The 20184-nt window shown below is 45.7% G+C and overlaps 2 protein-coding genes across 11 annotated transcripts in view; one reads left to right on the top strand and one right to left on the bottom strand.

Moving 5' to 3' along the window:
- LOC141954047 (transcription factor HES-5-like) overlaps positions 1-20184 on the bottom strand; it is a 26182-nt gene continuing 5998 nt past the window's right edge. The window contains exons 1-5 of one of the 9 annotated variants that reach the window (XM_074893144.1): positions 14581-14608; positions 14178-14339; positions 2259-2346; positions 1259-1439; positions 1-1130 (exon numbers count right to left, since the gene is read on the bottom strand). In XM_074893144.1, coding sequence (XP_074749245.1) covers positions 889-1130; positions 1259-1439; positions 2259-2346; positions 14178-14339; positions 14581-14603 — 696 coding nt within the window. In that variant the 5' untranslated portion in view covers positions 14604-14608 and the 3' untranslated portion in view covers positions 1-888. Of the gene's footprint in view, positions 1131-1258; positions 1440-1620; positions 14343-14580; positions 14609-20184 lie in introns of those variants that run through there. The other 8 variants (XM_074893146.1, XM_074893145.1, XM_074893152.1 and 5 more) reach the window with 8 other exon arrangements.
- LOC141954048 (transcription factor HES-5-like) lies at positions 14243-16836 on the top strand. Of its 2 annotated transcripts, XM_074893155.1 has the most exons (3): positions 14243-14363; positions 14683-14863; positions 15097-16836. In XM_074893155.1, exons 1-3 carry the CDS (start codon positions 14298-14300, stop codon positions 15360-15362), a joined length of 513 nt encoding a protein of 170 aa, XP_074749256.1. In that variant the 5' UTR covers positions 14243-14297; the 3' UTR covers positions 15363-16836. The 2 variants fall into 2 exon arrangements, with proteins under 2 accessions (XP_074749256.1, XP_074749255.1); XM_074893154.1 differs by lacking the exon at positions 14243-14363 and having other exon boundaries at positions 14602-14863.

The raw sequence follows: 20184 nt of genomic DNA on the forward strand, positions 1-20184 counted from the left end.
TTGCACACAAATGCATTTTATTGCTCTCTACAAACACAGAGACGCATACACAGTATGCATGTAAGCCATAGGGCTGTCCCAGTAGTGGGAGAAACACTATCCACCATGAATTAAAGCACTCAATACAGACAAAAATCATTATTATAATGAAAATGCTAGAAAAAGCATAGCTTACACCCAAAATGTATAACATTGACAAATCAAACCTTTTACCTACTACCTTTTCTTTAACATAAAGCAGTAACATACTCTTTTTCTAAATTGAAAAAAGCAGCAAAATAGTAGAAATATTCCACATAGTTTCCTAGCTTCTGTTCATCCATCACACTTCACATACTAGGACTATGAAAGGGTCATTGGGGAAGAATCCAAAACAAAACAAAAACCATCTTTGATGCTGTACAAATTATAAGCAAACAGAGGGAAACGGATTTTTATCAAGTGTGCATGAACTAAAGGGTAGTAAATTTATCCTCCGGAGTGACTGAGCAAACAAGCGTCGCTAGTCAAGCCAGAGCAAAGCTGATGGCTCTTACAAGCAATATGAGAGAAATCTCTCCTACAGCAATTCTCGTCCGTCACAACTGTAACATTTACAAAAATACCCTCCTTCATTTTGAAGACATCAGCCCCCTGACTGGGCAGCATGCTGTGTACTGTTATCAGCAGTGTCTACACAGCTCCAATACCACTCAACGGAATGCCTGAACTTTTGCCAAAGGATCCCATAAAAGTCAAAAGCATGCCATTCTTTTCACACATAAATAAAATACATGGGGAAATAAAATTCCCTACAGCAGAGAGGATAAGAGCTGGACTATCAGATGCAGTCAGATCCTTCCCCTGGACTGTAAAAGGCAAAGGTCCATGAAATAAGGACTCCCCTAACTACCAGGGCCTCCAGAGGGTACTGGCGTCTTTCGGAGATGCTTGCTTCAGGGTGCTGGCGGTCCCAGGGGAAAAGGGGACCTCTGTAGCAGCTGACTGGCTCTTCTGGAAGTGGCTTAAGAGTTTGGTCTGTGTTTCAGTTCGGACTTTATGAAGAGAGAGGAAATGGAAAGCTTCTTGCAAACACCTAGAATAGCCCTCTCTGAAGTCAAACTGAGAGCTTTTATGGAAGGATCCTGCAGCTAGAGACGGGAAGAAAAGAGGGAGGGGGAAGAAAGAATAGTTTAGAGCAATTGTTCATGTCTAGAGAGTCATAAAACTGTCACAGATTTGCAGTAAGCTAGAGACTGAAACAAAATTCAATACTCACTCTTCATCTGCAGCTGGCTCTGCTGTTTCAGGTAGCTGACAGTCATCTCCAGGATGTCGGCTTTCTCCAGCTTGGAGTTGGGCTGGTGTCTCTGAAACTCCTTCTCCAGCAGCAGTTTCAGCTGCTCAATGCTGCTGTTAATCCGGTCACGCCGCATTTTCTCCACCACCGGCTTCCTCAGCTGTAAAAAGCAAAGGAAAAGAGACCTATTATTAGAAGGATCTTCTCCCTGCCATTTCACAGGACTGTTTGTTGCCCATCACTGTTCCTAAACAATGTGGACCAGTTTCTCAGCTGGTGTAAACTGCTGTGAGAACAGCTGAGAGTGTGGCTCGAAGCCGCTGTGCTGTGCCTGGACTTACTTTATTTTTCTCCTTTGGTGTCAGCAGGTTGTCGGGCTCCATGAAAACGGTGCTGGGAGCCATCTGTCCTGAGAAAGGAGGGACGGCCTCAGAGTGGAAGTCCAGGAGAAACGTGTTGCTGGAAGCTGCCTCTGCCCCATATTTATACCGTACAACCTCACAGAGAGTCTGTGGGTCTCCGGCTTGGTGGAGTTTCCCACACTCCACAGCCAATCAGGGAGATAGGCAGCACAATAGGAGAAGCATCTATTCTTGCATGCTCCATTGCCAGTGAATAGCCCGGGGATAATGACCTTCTCCCAGATGAGCAGGTGGGGACTGTGCGGTCCGTGAAAGGCTGGGATCAGAGTTACGTGTCAGAAGCTGGGAAAGAGCTGGCCTTCAATGGGAAAAGGCTGCTGACTAATGCCGCCGATCAATAGCATTCCAGACACAGCCCTGGGCTCACATGTGCGGAGGAAGGAGGAGGTCAGCTGCCGATGGCGGGAAATAAACTACTGCAGGCAGGCTCCTGCGTGGGGCTGCAGCCTCTGGGGACGCACCCAGGCACACGCTCCAGCACGCACAAAGGCACACGCACACACGAGCGGCTCCTGGCCCTCGCAGATAAAGAGCAGAATTTCTTTAAATCCGCTCACCTCGTTTTCTCGGTAAGCCAGAGCCCGTTGGTCTCCCTCAGGTGACTGTGACACCCGTTTTGCCCATGTGAAACAGAAAGCAGCTTTTCTGCAAATAAATACATTTTAATTGTAAGTACACACAGTTATTGAAACCATTTTCTGTTTTGATCTTTGTCCTCCTCCCTTGGTATCTTATGCACCTCTTTAGAGCACTCGCAAGCCATGTCACAAGCAGTTTATGTTTCGGTTTTCAAACACCTGACAGATAAATCCACGAGGAGAGGGATCTCGGAGTGTTTTGGGATCAGTTCAGTCTCACGTGCTCACACGCATTTTACTCTAATTATTTTCATTTAATCTATGCACAAAGGAAAACTGAATGCAGAAGAAATTTACATAGCACATAAACTTATTAGAAATCAAATTCCTGATTCCTCATTATTCTCCACTGGGCCAGTTTCTATATTGAGATGCACAGTCTTTGCTCAATAGGTGCCTGCAGCTGGAAGAGTTAAGGGTCTTGCTGTTTGTATCCTGTAAAGACACAGCCAGAGATTCGCGTTGGAAAACTTGAACCGGATCCGCCTGCGTTTATCCAGCCTCCTGCCCGTGCAAGTACTGCTTGTTTTTACGAGCTCTAACCTCACACAATCAGCTGAAGAAGGAAACGGCAGCAGAGTGTTTCTGCATCCTCTGGACATGCCCCCTGGCCTGTGTGGAGCAAGGCTGGCAGCAGTGTTGCCCTGTTATACTACAAGAAGGGTGAAGTGAGCAGGCAGCAGCATTAACCACACATCTGGAACCATGGTTCTGCTCCCAGATCTACTCCAAATGCACTACATGGCCTAATCAGTTCAACACACTTCTCTGTAAGAGTCAGGACAGGAATAATAATAATAATCAGATAAATTACTGTCAAGTAATATTAGGGCTTATGTGTGGGGATCTCTTACTGTAGTAAGTAAATACTGTTTGTGTTTATGTTAATATATGTGTATGTGTTCATGTATATATTAATATGTGTGTGGTCATGCGTGTCTTTTAATGTGGATACACATACACACAGATACATTTCTCTCTCACTCTGCAACTGATTATTCGTAAGACCAGGTAAGGCTTAAATGACCTCTTCCAGGATCTGCCTTTCCATCCCTATTGTACTGCTCCTGAATAGGCTCCCTTCTTTTCGTACAGAGCAGCAGCTGTTGAGCTCTGAGTCTTTTATGTCAAGTTGTGGGAAAGCTTTTGTGACACCATTTCACATGTTCTCCTCAAAGCTTGTGGATTATCTTTGAGCCCATGTAATGCCACCTCTGAAACCAATCTTTCGCTCTGTGCATCCCTCTTGGGGAGATTCTCTGAAACAGAAACTCCTGAGTAGTAACTCATTTCTTGAGCTCGTTAATCAGGCGCATGAAGAAGAGATGTGCCAATCCTGTGATCGGCAGGGACCACTAGCAGTTTTGCTAGAGACGGTTTCTGTTTTCCAGATTAACTCCCTAATAAGCAGCTATAAAAACAGCAATAATTTCCCCTTCCAGTACAAGTCACATAAACAGGCACTCCAGTTTTAGTCCAACAAAGCTGTTTAAAGTGTCAGATCCCTTCCCTGCAATTACCCACAGCAGACAACAAGAAACTAAGCCTACTTCTCAGGAAGCTGTGCGTTATTGCATTCCTGCATCACAGGATTTCTATTCTGGGGGAGGACAAATTAGCTTTCCATGATAAAACTGCACCAGAGCAGATGTGTGACTTGAATGACCTGGTCCGCCTTTGGCTTTCTTCTGCCACATTCACGGGCCCTGGCTGTGTCAGGGATTTGCCCAGTGGCTCCGAGATGTGAGGGGGAGAGGCGAGAGCCCGCCGTGGCTGTTGCTGCCTGCAGCCCCTCGGCCGACCCAGCTCAGGCTGGATGCATGGCCGCCCACATGCCTGCCACTGCTGATTCCACCTGGCATCGCTGCAGCCCGATCTGACACGTGAACCTCTTATTTCTCCACTCGGTATCCAGGGAATTACAAAGTTAACTCCATGGGAACAGTCATGCTAGCCTGAACCACCTTACTCTCCTTGGTCTTGGTACAAATTTTGCTTAATTCACTATTATAATATTTAGCTCAAGTTAAGAGAGAACAAAAACCTCTATCTCCTTTCTTGCTCCAAGAAAGTAACTTCCATATACCTTCTTGGCAGAATGAATTGTATGGGATAAAAATGCCTACTTAATTTTTTTCCAGGATCCCAAGCATCAAGTCCTGTTCCATGTCTGTTTACTGTGTGTGCTTGAGATGTGATGGACCTTTTTTTCTCCTGCTGTTTAGTAATTACATGGTCAGGCACTGTCGCTGCAACCCAAGCCTTCAGACTTCTTGCCTCGAACTCTGCCACTGACTCAGTGGAGCGTGAGCCTGAGAGCAGGTGAAGGCACACTGTGCTCTGTGACTCGTGCCCCATGGATGTGGCTAGCCCCTTGATGCCTGTGCCCCCAGTTTAGCACCTGCAAGCTGATTTCAGAGCAATGTGAGTTCAGGTCCCTTACAAAAAAACCCATACTCCAGCAAAGGCAGCATCAGCTTTCCTAGCAGGAATTCCAGATCAGCTCTGCTGCCCCACATCTGGCCAGTCCAAAGCCAAATGAAAAAGAGTAGGAGACAGTTGTGCCAACACTTTGCCTGATCACACCGTGGTAGTGGTTGTGCACTTGGCACAATCAAGGGGTCAGTGCTCAAAATTTCTTCTCCATTAGGATCCAAACTGACCCAAAGCCTGCTACTGAGCAGGCTGAATGCTAAATAATCTTCTGTAGCCTTGAGAAATTCACTTAACTATGGAGGCTGGAGGCCCCACATATTTAGAACGTGTGTGATAATAAAAATTACAATATTCAATGTATTACTGTGAGTGGAACGTAGCAAAATCTCCCCCAGATGTAAATCCACTGAGGTTCCTACTTCCTCACTCTATGTCACACATGAATTTTAAAATCTGAAATAAACCCATATATTTAAAATAGCTTTTTATTTTCTCTTTGGTTTCATGGTCTGTGAGGGGAAAAATTATCCAGTTACTGACCATCTTGGAAGAGTTACTCGTTAGATGTTCAATTACCCAAAATAGATGCTCTGCTTCTGCTTTGGTTGGAAATCCTAAAGAAAAGTGGTAACAAAAATTCCTCCCTGTTATAGTTAGCAGAGTCAGTGGACTTTACACTAAGGATAATGAATTCTGAATTACACACCTTCTACTATGGCTCCAAACATACACCCTGTTGCATAGAAAACTTACTAGGATCCCAAGATACTGGATCTGGATAACGTGTTAGAAACATGGCGTTAGCAATAGCCTTCCCCCAAATCTCTGCCAGATGTTCACTCTTCAGGAAGACTTAAAGATGCTGCTGCTTTCCCAAGTCTTGAGAGATGCTCACTGCTCCCATTGCTTCTCTCCTGATACGTGCTGCCCAGATGGCCTTTGGGGAGCAGGGTTTCCCACTGAACACAATGCAGAGGCAAGCACCGTTGCTAATGTGGTTTGTAGTCAGGCACACTTCCTTTGTGGCAGGAATGAATATAGTTAAGAAATGGTGTGGGAAACGCAGAAGTACACAAACTTCCATAGCCTTATGTTAGTAAGTCATTTAGAAAGCTAAAACGCTTGGGAGCAGGGACAGGGCAATGCTTCTGAATAGAGAACGGGAAAGACAGCAAAAGGTAGGACAATCAGTTAGCACCAAGTCCTACAGACCATCCTGAGGTGAAAAATAAAATGAGCCCAATCCTAAGGGCCTTACGCGGATCCTCACTGAAGTCAACAGAAACTTCGGACTCCATGAGGAGCAAAGCACGCTGCTAGATTTGGCCCGCAGCTTTTGTACCTCCAGAGCTACTTCCTGATCTCCAGTGAACTTGTGTAAATACAAATTAGCTCTACACCTACAGTGGAATTTATCAAAAGTCCTAATCAGCAAAATCTGAGCCTGAATTTTCACCTGCCAAATACTAATACCAGAACCTGGTCTATTGTTTCCCATCTCTTTCATCCAAGCAACACAGAATAGCTTAGAAGTATTAATGAATAGAAAAGCTTCCCCCTAGTATTACTGGTGTAAAATCTGATCTAATTTTCTTAAAAGCCAAGCCCAGCTCCTATAGCTCTATATGGGTCATATGAAAGTATGGTCCATAGGAGTCATCTTTTCCCCTCAGCACCGTGCAGCAAAGAGGTGCAAAAATCTCATTGCAAAACTACAGTGAAGGCTGCTTGAACAGGACCTGCACGGGTTGTGTTTCAAAGCTCAGTATTTCCAAGTTTTTGCAAGGAAAGCACACCAGCTGGCACGTGGAGCCAGGGAGTCAGTGCCCATTGTGGGTGATGTGCTGTAATGGTTGCCATTGCGTTTGGGCAGGACAGCTTTTGATAAAAAAACCAGCAAGACAGAGGTCCCAAGCAACCTGGGGCATGGACACTCCGACCGTCGAGTGACACGTGGTAGCAGAGTCTCTTGGTATCTGTCAGTGGCTCCATGGAGAGTCCGAGCAAAAAAACCACATTCTTCTTCTGGGCAAAGCTGAACTCAGGCAATGCCTCAACTACAGCTGAGGATCTCCAAGCTGGCAGGAGGAGATCAGTCCTGTATTTAAACCTTATATTTAAATTACAGCAAACAGCAATTCAGATTAACATGCCAGGGTAATTAAGGATTGGAGAAGCTTCTGTATCTGTTTGCAACAGTTTGCATAAGCTTACGAGCAGCCTGACTAATAGCAAGGGTCTGTGTTTCCTGGGACATATTCAAAAAATCTGGGGAATTAAAGAGTTAAATAGAATATGTGGCTCAGAAGTCTTAGTTTGGGCCAAAACCACCTCTGCCACCTTCACTGGGGCAATTTTCTTTGGCCTTACTAGCAGATGAGCAAGATTCTGCTCCTGCAGCCCCTTTCCCTGTCGTTTCCTCCTAGCCCTTCCTTGCTCTGCTGCTTGGCAATCCCTTGTTCGACTGGTGCAATTTCTGTCTGTCTGCATGGCTTCCTTCACTTTTCCCCTTTTACTCAGGGTTTATTTTCCCTTCGCCCAGTTTTTATAATCTGATTTTTCGTTCTGTCACTCTTTTCCCCTCTGTCTGTCACAGGCAGATGTGGTCTGAGGACAGGAGTGTCTTACAGACCCGCAGACTGTGTGAGTTTGGAGTTCCTTCCAGTTTCCCACACTGCTCTCCTATTCACCGCATTCAGGCGGAGGATAAAGGAAGTGTGCCATGCTACAAGCTGAATTAGAAATGGTGTTTGACTTCCCTTTGTACTTCACAGAAACCTTGCTCTGGGTAGACCATCTGCATAGCACTCACTGTGGAGAGAACCATTGATCAAGGCCTGTCAGCCCAGCTGGGGGAACTTGGGAAAGTAATTCCTTGTGCCACTTCAGTTCTTTAGGGCTTAACATCTGGCTGGAGGGGGAGGCGACAGTTGATGGTTTAACAGTCTTGCTTCCTTTCAAGTTTGGGATGCTGTTTTGATCCCCGATAAGCCTTTCTGAAATCCTGATTTTAATAACATGGAAAGCATCCAGAAGCCTAGGAATAATGCACTGGCTTTGCATTTTCAAAGTGCTTTACAAATACCAGCTAATGAATTCTCAGCAACCTCCTCTGTGAGATAAGGTTGTATTATTAGCAATGTTTTACAAAGGAAGAAAAACGAGGCAGACAGAAGAAAACCAAAATTTCAGTATTTCAAATAGCCTACTGGTTGCAGCACTTCTATTGCCAAGTGGTTATTTGAGACATCTGGTTTACAAAGATGCTCAGCACCCACTTTTGTTTTAATTAGCTCTGGCATCTCTGAAAAGGAGCCAACTCCCTAGCTTGTGGGAGAATTTGGATTACCGGCTTGGACCACACTGGCAGTCATGCACCACCTAGATAAGCAGATGCAAACGTTCTCCTTTGTACTCAAGTTCAGTAGTGGGTTTTGAAAACGTTGTTTAGTACAATTTCTTTAAGCCCATGAAATGGCTGAAAAGGAAGATGCCCTCAAATCCTGATCAGGAAATACTTAATGATCTATTCAACAGAAAATAACTTTATCTCTCTAGAAAGTAAACTAAGTTTTAATTTGTTTATTCATACTCCTGAAGACCTACTAAACCTCAGTCTTAAGCCGCAGCTGTCCTTAGTCCTTGTGCAGATCTGTCTGTCAGCACCATCTAATTTTGATCAGCTGCCTCCCAGCAGTTATGGTTATTCTGGGTTTAGAGCCCCTCAGAGGAGAGGATGCCGTGTGCCCTGAATTACATGAACTCCCTGAGTTTACAAGGGACTTTCAGGCCCTAGACACTTGGCCTGGATAAATTAAAAATGAGAAAGGAGCCACAGTGCTTTAGTTAGCAAGTCCAGTGCAGCTGCAGCGTTGTGTGCCGATCACTGGTCGTATGCAAAGGGTCTGCCCAGTCTCCTCATGGCAGCTCCTGGGACTTCGTGCCAGATGTCTGGTACCTCATGCTCCAGATGACTGTAGGGCATGGTTTATGCTACCAGCTACACTGGGGATGTTCAGGGGGTCCTGGTCCTATTCTTAACCCTCTCTAGACTGTTTCCTTTAGAGTCTGGCTCTGTTTATCGCACTAGATCCCCCTGATCCTGACATACCTTGCCCTGTGGCACGGTAATGAGGGCACCAAACTCTGCCTTATGTGCCTTGCGAGGACCACGGTCTGTCAGTTCATGCGTGTGCCCCTCTGCTAGTCCTTTGCCTGGCTCCGAACTAGGTTATCTAGCTTTTGAAAAAACCTTCTTGCCTGCAAGGCAGGTGCCTGCCTTTGTCAGACATGATCTCCTCATCCTGCTGCCAGCTGAACATGGCAAAGCTGTTCCTCAGTCCTCCAAAATCCTCCTGCCTGGCAGGGTGGGACCTGACGCCGAGCCCAGGGCACTTTTACCAGACACACGTCCGTTGTGCTCTGCAGTGCAGTGTCTGACAGCTGCCGAGCATGAGAAAGTGGATTCTGGTAGGAGCTTACATCTCAAAGCTCAGGCTGAGCTCAAGGGAAGGGGAGAAATTCGCTGTGGCATAAGGGAGGGAGAATCAGCTTCAGGTTACAAACTTGTTCCCAAGGTAGGGAACAATCAAATGAGGCTCAGGGGACACCAGGGAAGCCTATGACTATTATCTCCCCTCTCCACCGCTGCCCTAGCTAGAGTTGAGTGATTAAATATCTGACACATGCGGATAGGATTAATTGCTGCTCTTCTAAGGGGAGAGGTGACTGCCCTCCTATCTGGCACGAACACACCATTCCCATCTTGTCAACGACAGCAAGCGGTTGTTGGGGCCAGACCTCAGGAGCCACACTCCCAATTCTCAACCTGCTCCTCTGAAATATTCTCTCTGCAGGATACCTTCTCCTTGCCAAATGCTTGGCAGCACTATTTGGTAAGTCTTGTGATTTTTATCATGAGGCTCCTAATACTTACGGCCTTCCGTAAGACTTCACATCCAAGTCTCATGATTCTATAAAGAGAAAATTGATGATATCGATCCAAACAAAGCCCAAATGCTCACTAATCAAAAAGTAAAAAAAAAAAAAAAATCCATCAAAATACTTTTATCAAAATGTTTTTGCTAAATCCCTATGACTTTCAGCCTATTTCTCAAAGCCAAATTTTGACATTTGAAAGGTAGGTGGTAATGCCAGGTCCTCAGAGATGCTGAGCCCATTGTAAGAACTGAATACCACTGTCTTCCAGAAAAAAACCACCCAAAACAATGAAGGAAGTGCATGAACTCAGCAGCTTCTGCATTTGTTCCCTCCACTCCATTAGCTAGTGACAGGCTGTTCCCCTTCCTTGGCCAGAGCTGAGTAGGTGACTGACTGATGGGGTCTGCGTATTTCAGAGGACTTTTGGGGAGTGTGTGTTCCCACCGAAGTCAGCGCTATCTGGGGTGCTTTAGAGCAAAACTCAGCACCACCTGGTAGCGTGTGTGAGAGAACTGCTGGGTCTCAGCCCTGTTGCTGAGATGGGGAACAGCTATGTTACTGAGATGGTAACTAACTTAAGCACTGGCTGGCATAACCACAGAGCAAGGTGTAGCTGCGTCCCCTGGTAAAAGCGGAAGGATAGAATATATTCTGTGGTTGGTTTATATGGGTTTTTGGAGGAGGAGGGTGGTAAACACGTAACATGGTGGCTCCCGCAAAGCCTGCTCCCAGGGCAATGTGTTCCTTTGAGACATAATTGATTCCTGCCATCAGGCACCAGCCTGCTCTCCCCCAGGGTCAGCGCTTTCCCACATCCAACCCCATTATCCCACAGACCATGCCTTTTGTACAACACACTCCAGCTATTCATGTGCAAAGCAGCTGTAATCCCCAGACCTTTCAGAGTCAATATACCAGGAAATAATAAATCCCTCTTGTGCACTCTTGAATATGCTGAGAGGTGACTTGTGGGAATTTCAGCTGGGCAGAAAAATAATAAATTCTCCTTAATTTTTAATTATTTGTAATACTCACTGTAGAAAGACTATGTCATTGGTGCATGACTATTTCAGGGTCACCCACACAAGCAGCTATAGAAATTGCTTTTGCTTCTAACAACCCTGAAAATGCAGATCAAATTGTCTCATATGTTTCTTAACGATCAAAGTCCACTTTCCTTCACTTATGCACCTGGGAATGGCAGTATATTAAGCATTCTGGATCTCAAGAAAACTAATTAAAAAAGGTTAAACCTGTGAAGAATGTACTTTACAGTAATAAAAGACCCCTTTTTGCCAGGGTTCTAGTGTCTAAAGGAGGCAAGATAATGCCGTGCTAATGACATCTAATGGAATATTTTATACAGTAAGTCTAATAACAACATAACCTTTTCCCCTGAAAGATGCTGATTTCACTACACTTCCACTCTGTTGGTTCACACAGCAGAATTATGCTTGACTTGTGAGAGCGGAAGAAGCCAATCCTGATTAGCAAGTTTTGCAGGATAATTTCTTTATATATTACCTCCCATGCCAAACAAGTTTTTGAACTATTTACTGTGTAGAATGTAATATCATTGAACCCCCCTGTGCAGAACATGGTAGGCAGGGTTAGGTGCACCTGGAGGGCTGGGAGAAGGGATCTTCATCTGTGACACCAAAGCAAGCAGTGGCTCATAAATTAAAAACTGTCAGAGGATCATTAGGGTTCACGTCAAATAGGCAGTACCCTGTCTTTTCAAACCCTATCCAAGAAACCTCCACAGAGCAAGTCATAAGAGTATGAGGATGACGAGGGGATGTGGTAATACTGCAGGGATTTGTGGTACTAAAATTCAGAAATCTTAAACATTAGGACATGTCCACCCAGCAATAGTAAGGTATGAGTGTGGCACAACATACAGACCCAATAGTTATATCAAGCATTCAAAGATAATAGTAATTTCCACACAGATGTGTCAGCACAGGTCTACTCGGGACCCTGGAAGGTGCTCTCATTGCTACCGTCTTCCTCAGTGATGCTGCCACTAGCACATCAGCTGTGAAAGTGAGGTCAGAGCTAGCTTGGTCCTAAAAAGCCTCCTGTTTTACCTGTGGAAATAAGCCTTTCCAGCAGTGCTAACCATGGGCTGGCCTGGGGAAGAGATGAAAGCTGACTAGAATGAGATTGCACACTGGACAAACCCTGCAAGGCCCCGCACCCTGCCCCGCACCTCAGACACAGCCTCAGCTCCTGATTCCAAGAGGACTCTGTGAAAGAGTTTGTCAGCACCACTCCCATTTCCCAGAAGGGCAAACTGAGGCATGGTGAAGCAAACCAGCAGCCCCCGGGACAGCCTGGGCTGCAACTGAGCTCGCTATTCCTGCTGGCCACCCCAGTGGGTGCACCAGTATCTCTGCCCCCTTGCCCCACGTTGCCCCTTTCTCCTGGTAAACACAGATCTCTGAGAAACCCCTGCCCGCCCAGCGAAACAGGCGCCTTTCAGCCTTCCTCCGTGAAAAAGCTGTGTGAGTTCATCGTGCCTTGACAGAAGTGCAGGCTCCACAAAGGAGTTATTAGCACCAGGCTGTGTGGGTTTGAATTTCTCTGCCTTTCCCATACTTTTCCCCTATTGATAACATTTCTTGTTGGGACAATAGAAGTGTGCCTCGCAACTACTCACGACATTAGTGACGGTGCTTGAGCCTGAATGATTTAAAGGGAAAGAATCCAACTCCCAAAAGACCATCTGGCTATCAGTTATAATACAGCAATAAAGGTCAGGGCTGCTTCTCAGGAGTTGGGAAAAAGATGGTTTTTGACACTGAAGAGACTCTTCAGCCAGCTTGGTACATGCCTACCTGTCAGCTCCTAGCTTCAAGGCCTGCCACCATTGCTCCCTTGCTAGGAAAGGGGTAACACAGGACACCAGCTTCTGGAAGAAGGCCAGCCAAAGGATACAGGAAAAAGGGCAACACCTTACTATAGCTGGCAGAAGCTAGGGCATGGTCTCTGAGCTGTATCTTATTTTGTATCATAATCCTTTGACTGCTTCAAAGTGTTCCTGAGATGTCTTGTCTCCTGGCTTTCCCACAAAGCAGGGAATAAAGGCCTCCAAGGACAACATCTGCCCTTCACAAAGAGCTAAGCCCATTCAGGCCCATACAATGAAAACCACGAAGCTGGCTATTTCAGTGACACCTCCCTCCTTCCTGTCAACTGCCCATTAAACTCAGGCTTCACTTCAGGATTTTCAAGTAAGAAATTGTCTTTGGCTTTCTTACCTCACCATACACTTCCCTCCACCATTTCCACTTCCAGATTCTCAGCCACGCTCCCGTGCACAAGCAGAGCACAGGGAGAAGAGGAGCTCGCCTCTGCCTCGGGCTCTACAGGCTGGACCCTTGGATGGCAGGATACAGCACAGCTTTTCTCAGGTAGGCTCTGGGTTATTTTCTGTGCTGCCTCAAGGACTGTATCCAGGCAGAGATTTTTCTCGTAATACAAAATCAGAATTGACCTAAAGTGTCCACACAGCTTCATTCTTTTTCTTGCCTTTACCACAAAAGAAATAATGTTTGCTTCATTTTTACTGACATAAAAATTTTATATCCAAAGATGGGCCTCAGCTACTAAATCCCATTCACACCCTGCCTCTGAGCTCCCAAGGCTTAGGGCTTCTGGGCTGAATCTGAGGCTATTCTTTAGTCCATCTTAACCACCACTCTTATAAATGTCTGTATGAAAGAAAGAGAGAAGAAGAGGGAACAGAAAGAGCTACAACAGTGACAAGGCATGGGCCCAGTTCTGCTGGGAGGTGTGTGGCTGTCCTTAATGAAGGCAATGGGAACACGGGTGCAACAGGCTCGCAGACCCCGGTATGTTCAGGGGAAGAGAGAAACAGAGGTTACCATTTCTGTTTGCTTCCCATTTCCTATTTGTTCACCCTGTCTATCCAACATCCCGCCATCCTGACTGTGGGTTCTCCACAGCGTTTGGAAATGTCATGCAAACATCCTGTTTCACACTGGTAACACTTTGGCTCACCCCTTAAAAGTGAAATGACTGTATAGACAAGCACATATACACCCTCACTCTGGCAACCTGAGTGCCCTCTCTAGACAGAGCAGAGATGTCCTTGGTGCTGTTGATTTTAACCCTAACAGCGCTCCCCTTCTTCTTTTCCCGCCTTTCCCCAGAAGCGTGCCTCCTCCGAGCCACGAATGTGACTGGCACATGCAGGGACTCAGGAATGCAATTGATCCCAGACAACCAGCTGGAGGGTCAGTGTTTTCCCAGCTCCCTGGGCAGCCCCGAAGAGCCACGCTGCACACTCCACCAGCCAGCGTGGGCAGAAGGTTATTCTCTCCAGGGCATTTACAATCAATGTACCATGCACTAATAGATGCTTCCTCTATTGTTCAGCTGTGTGCCTGGATTGGCTGAACGGCTGTGGGAAACACCAGCAAACCCCAGACTCACATATCTGCTGAAGCTCCCTGATGTATAAATAGCGGCAGTCGGGAACTGTCAGAGCATAGGCGGACGCTCAGCACAGCGACCTGACGTGGGGGTCTGTGCCCAGGACTGAGAGCGCCAAGAATGGCTCCCAGTAACACTCTCCTGATCCACATGGAGGAGAAACTGCTGCCAAAAGAAAAGAATAAAGTAAGTAGAGCCCTTGACAGGATTGGAAAGGCTGGCCTGCGCTCTATGCGATGGTCTGCCTCTATCAAATAAATACTACATGGGAAAAGGTGAGATAAGGAGGGAGAAAGTGGTCTGGGGGAAGGCAAATAGGTCAAAGAGACAGAGGAGACTATATAGATTTTTAAAAATTAAATTGAGCAGGGAACAGGTAGGCAGCATCACAAAGCTCTCCTACCAAAAGGAAGCATCTTTGAACATGTGTGTTTCAGGGCATCAGGAGGGGAAATTAGGTCAGGTCTCAGAAAATCCTCAACGATCTGCTCCATCTCTCTTACAGCTGAGGAAGCCGGTGGTGGAGAAAATGCGGCGTGACCGGATTAACAGCAGCATTGAGCAGCTGAAACTGCTGCTGGAGAAGGAGTTTCAGAGACACCAGCCCAACTCCAAGCTGGAGAAAGCCGACATCCTGGAAGTGGCCGTCAGCTACCTGAAGCAGCAGAGCCAGCTGCAGGACCAAAGTGAGTGCAGAGCATGTATTGCCCACCACTTACAGCCTGCTCTCGCGGGCCTTTGCCCTCCCATACAGCCCCGGCCCCTGAGGAACACAGGGGCTATAACAACTGGGTCTCGCCACATGAGCAAGGCTCATGGGCTCAGGCTCTTGAAAGAAACCTAACGCATGAATCGCCACTGTCCCACGTTTTGGTCATGATCTTAACCCACTGCATTTGCTTGTTTCTTTCTTTTCCAGCATTCATTCACAAGAATCTAGAGCAGGACTTTAACAGTGGATACCTGCGGTGCCTCAGGGAAGCTATGCATTTTCTGTCCTACTATGAACCCAAGAAGGAAACTCAGGTGCAGCTCATCAAGCACTTCTGCAAAGCTCAGATGGGTGCAGATGCCATGTACTCTCCCGCGCTGCGTAGCTCACCTCTGTCACCCTGTCTGTTTGCCAGGAAGCAACCTGCCCAGAAGACTGTGGCTGCTGCTCCTACCATCTGGAGACCCTGGTAGACCTGCTGAACTTTGCTCTATTCCTTGTGTTTTGCTCCAAAAACTAGAGGGACCTGTGATTTAATAGTTCCTCTTTGAAGTAGGAAACATTGCTTTCCAAAGGTGGGAGGGGGGCAGTTACTGTTTTTCTGTCACAAGAAATGAGGGTCGCTGAGTAGTTTCCCTTCATAGTGAAGGACTGCGTGTGTATCTTGCAGCAAATTTGCTGCTTTTATTGGTGGCTCCTAGCCAAAGAGAGGACCAAGTTCTGCGGTGATTTAGAGCGCCAAATGCCCTTCAGTTTCCATCACACTTTTGCTTGGCAAGGCTGTTGAGTCTGTGGCTGTCAGTGGAAATCTTTCTACTAACTCCCTGGGTCACTGGTTCAAGTGCTCCATTGTCTCTAGATAATGTATTGACCTTCCTAAAGAAGGAGCACTTTGAGGAATGTATTTTGTATCATAAAGAGAGTATTGAGCCTTTACCTTCTGGGTGAAAGACATTAAGAAATGCTGATTCTTCTGAAGTTCCTATGCTATTTTTGGTATATACCTTCTTACAGAAAGTTATGATAACAGATAGCTCTAGGGAAAAATCTCTTAATGTCAGTATGCGCTACTCTCAGTTGAGGGATAATTGATGCCTTTTGTAAAGGATATACCTGTGATATACCGTAAGGAAAAGAGGGAGAAAGGGAGGCAGTAAGTACTTTATAATTATTCACTGAACATGCTAAAGAGCTTAAAAAGCTTTTATAAAGTTGTGATGTATTCATCCTGTGTGATGTTCAACTGTGGTGTCTTCACTGTACAATACAATAAAAGTGGTTTTAGTCATTAATCCTTTGGTTTGAAATTATTAAAATGGCTAATAATCCTGGACTAAGTGTTGCATGTAGACACCTTCTGCAGTGAGGAAGCCCTCAGAAGGTGTTATATTTCTGAGCACTTCATTCCAGTACATAGTTTATATTTGTGAAATTCATTCGGCAGAACAGGATCTCAGATCCTGCAAAGAAGCAACCTCTAGAAAAGTTATCAAAAATTAACATGGAGGTGAAAATGAAGTGACACATTGAGAGGTGTAGACCCAGATACCTGATAGCAGCCTATTAAGACTTCAACAAAACACTAATTTCACAGCCAGTTTATTCCCACCCATTTCCCATTAATTTGCCCACCAACCTGGGTTCAGACTTAACGCTTTCTGCCCATTTAGGTGGTAGCAATGTGAAAACTCCTAATAACTTCCAAAGAGCGTGGCACCTGACTCTGCTTGGGGATCTTACCCTCCTCTTTGAAACTACCCACAATGGGGTGAACTAGTTTTTGTTGCCTTTCTGTTACCTAAACATGAATTCGGTTTGGCAATAACAGAGTTGCTTTCTGAAGTGACATATGCCTGTATATGGCTACAAGTATACATAATTTGACAGCAAACAGATTGAAAAAGCATTTCCTCTCCTAAATTGTTTCCCCATAGTCTTCTTCAAACATTTTATTCTTTTTCTTTTACATCCACCTGAGGGTCCAAAACATGCCATGAATAGGGCCTGTGCCTCAGGGTTGGGAAACTGCCACTCTCCACCAGGCTTTCGAGTTTGTTTCTACTGAGCCTGTTGTAGAGATGGTCTTTTTGCCAAGTATCTTTTAAATGATCACCCCTTGATTTTTTTACCCCACCTCAATTCAGAAAACAAATCCAGCATATCCTCTTACATGGAGATTTACAACCACCTGCCTCCTTGGCTTGCACCAGCTGAGTGACCCAAACTAAGCAGCCGGGCTTCCTGTGAGTTGCAGGGAGAGGCACTGTAGCATCTGTGTGCAGTCTCAGCTCGAGCCCTGTTAGACTCTTCTGCAATTCTCTCTGTACCGGCCACGTGAGTCCTGTCTCCTGAGGATTAATTCAGCTGCACTCTGGTGATGTGAGGAAGAGGAGCACATATTGTAAAGGATGTGCCTGTCCTTCTCCCACACAGCTACAGAGGGAGTGGAGGAGGTGAACAAGCAAAAAGGGATTCAGAAGGTATTTGGGGAAGCAGGAAGAAAAGCAGGAGAAGGGGATCCTAAAGCCACTCTTGAGCACCTTAAATACCAACAGCCTCTCCAAAACACAGCACTTTCCCCAGTAATATTCTGTCACTTTTCCTTAGAAGAATTCCCATTCATTGCTCAGTGGGGAATATTGACCTTTTATTTTCCCTTTTCTTCCAAGAAAATAAATCTGCACAAATAATCAGTTCACAAAAACATCATCTAACCACAGGAACACACTCATATGGATATATGACAGGGAACCCTCTCATGCTTCCAGAGATACAGTAACAGCGTGAAACACCATTGGTCAACAATTTCAACTCTCCTCAGATTCCCTGGGAGAGATGCCCTTGAAAAGCTTCATTTCTAGCATAGGCTTTTTTCCTTAAACAAAAGGAAACCGAGAATATCTGATCTTGTCAAGTGGCTGCTTAGTTAAGCAAACTCAGATCTGCTAAGCTGACAAGAATAAACTGCATCCAGACACTGCTAGCTGTACCTGGCCAGTCCTCACTTGGTCTGTGATGAAACCCTCTGCTATATGTATGGAAAGGCCCAAAAAACCAGCTAGCCAGGTCAACAACATATTGCTCTAGCTCATTACGGTTGCATGGATCCTGTTGGTTATTATTTTACCCTGAACGCACGAGCTGGTTGAGTGCTCTTCAGCTGTCTGCCAATGCAATACAAGGTGGGTTGTTGGTACAGTTCTGCAGTTCATCAGGGGCTGATACCAATGCTGCAGATAGATTTGTTCTTCCTAATGAACTACTAAGTAATTCAGTAGATATTTTTAGATTTTATGGTTGCTTAGCGATCTTGAAAAAGTCCCTTCACCTTGCTGTGCTCAACTTGTCTTTGTCAATTAGTAACAAGCTTCTGAATCCCAGCAAAATTCAAGCTGTTCATCCACGCCTGTGCATTTTTAAATCAAGCCTAATTAAAGGCAGTTTGTGGATAGGAAGTTTGGGGGAGTTCAGGCTCAGACAAAATGCAATGTACCCCAAAGCACACCGCAACCTGACTACGCACCACAGGGACTGGGAAGAGAGTCACACGTGGCACGGAGAAGTCTGCTGCTATTATGTGGAGGGGTATCTTCTGCAGCTAATGTGTTACTCCCCAAGTAAACCACGGTGTGAATGTCACAGTTGGCAGCATCACTGCAGTTAGTTTAAAACGGACAGTGTAAATGGAAAAGAGAAAAGGAAACCAAAGAAGAGCTGCACAAACTGAAGACTGTTGGATTTGAACCCAGTCCCTCTAGTTCTAAGCTAACACAGGAGCAGGCCACAGAAATGACAACTGTGCAAAACTCCTGTTGAGATCACAGACAGTCTTCTAAGCCCAGAGTTCCTGCCACCCGTACTGTACTGGCATGTCCCTGGAGAGACACAGCTACTGTCACTCAAACCACACGGTCTGAGTCTCATTTACGCTGAGGCCATATTGCATTACTCTGGCTATAGCGGGGAGTCGATCCTGCCTAGCTGTTAGCGTACACGAGATTCAGACCTACTGTCTGCAGAGCGGCGTAAGGGAGAGGAACAGTAAACACTTCCTTTCTGGGTGGGGAGAGAACCCAAACCCCACCAGAAAGCCCCCATTTGCTCCAGGGAGTCAGATCCACGGCTTGTGCAAGTGCACCGCTTCTGTTTTTCACCAGCCAAAGACTTGCCCCTCTGGGCTTTAGTTTACCAATTACTTGAGAGCTAAAAGCCAGACCTCTGGTTTCACCAGTCTTAGCACAGCAAAGGTTATGTTTACAATTTATTAATTATTATCACTTATAATAATTGAATGCAAAGCTTCTTATTGCTCCTCTGTCCCCTGGGGTGACTCTCCCCTGCTCCAACACATTCCCACCCTTAGGGAAGATGTTGTTTATTATGCTGATCCCACAGCCCAGGAATACTCTCCTGACAAAGCCCCTATTAACCTCAGAGTGTGGGCCTGAGTTTCTCAGAGTTTCCCACACTTTCTTCCCTATTTATGACATTCAGAGAGACCACAAAGGAAGCGTGCCTCACAACAGCCCACATTAGTGACGCTTTTTGGCTCTGCATTGTGATGACCAGCAATTCCTGTCCCGATAGACCATCTGGAGAGCTATTTTCCCAAGGAGCACATTGATCGATCAGTATTATGTGAGAGCCCTTTTAAAACTTGGGAACGTTATGCTCTTTGACACTAAATAGGTGTCTTGAGAGGCGTTGTCAGAAAGATTTTAAACCATTTAAGGAAGGCACAGAAAAAATAAAAATCGTAATTATTTCTTTAAAAACACCATCAATAGCATTTGTGAGACAGGCTGACATGAATGTAGGAAATGGTCTAAAATAAAAATGCTCTGAAAGTGATATAGAAAGGAAAGCTCTAGGCCATCAAGTTGCGTGCTGTAAGCAAAGCCACAGACATACAGGAGCGCTGCTTTTTAAATCTGCCTAACACAGACAATGAAAGTCTGGTTTTCTGGACTCTTTTCTGACAGTCTACCTTCCTCCAGACTTGTTGCTACAGTGCAATACACTGGGCTCCCCTCCATGGAAAGCTAAGTATCAGATGGGCTAAGCAAGCTGCCAGTTGCTATTACAAGTAGTAGCAGCTTTTGTGAAAACAGTGTGTGTAGTAAGTCTGCACCTGGGCTGAAATCACCACCTACGCACCAGAAGAAAGCTCCATGGCCCAGTACCAATTTCCGAGGCTAGCGGTCCCCCAGCTGGTTTGATTTATGGACTCTAATGAACACAGGCCTACTGACGATAGTCTTGTGGTTGGTCCGTTACCCTTCCTGGGTCCTCTGT

This window comes from Strix uralensis, chromosome 23, assembly GCF_047716275.1.
Source record: "Strix uralensis isolate ZFMK-TIS-50842 chromosome 23, bStrUra1, whole genome shotgun sequence".
NCBI lineage: Eukaryota > Metazoa > Chordata > Aves > Strigiformes > Strigidae > Strix > Strix uralensis.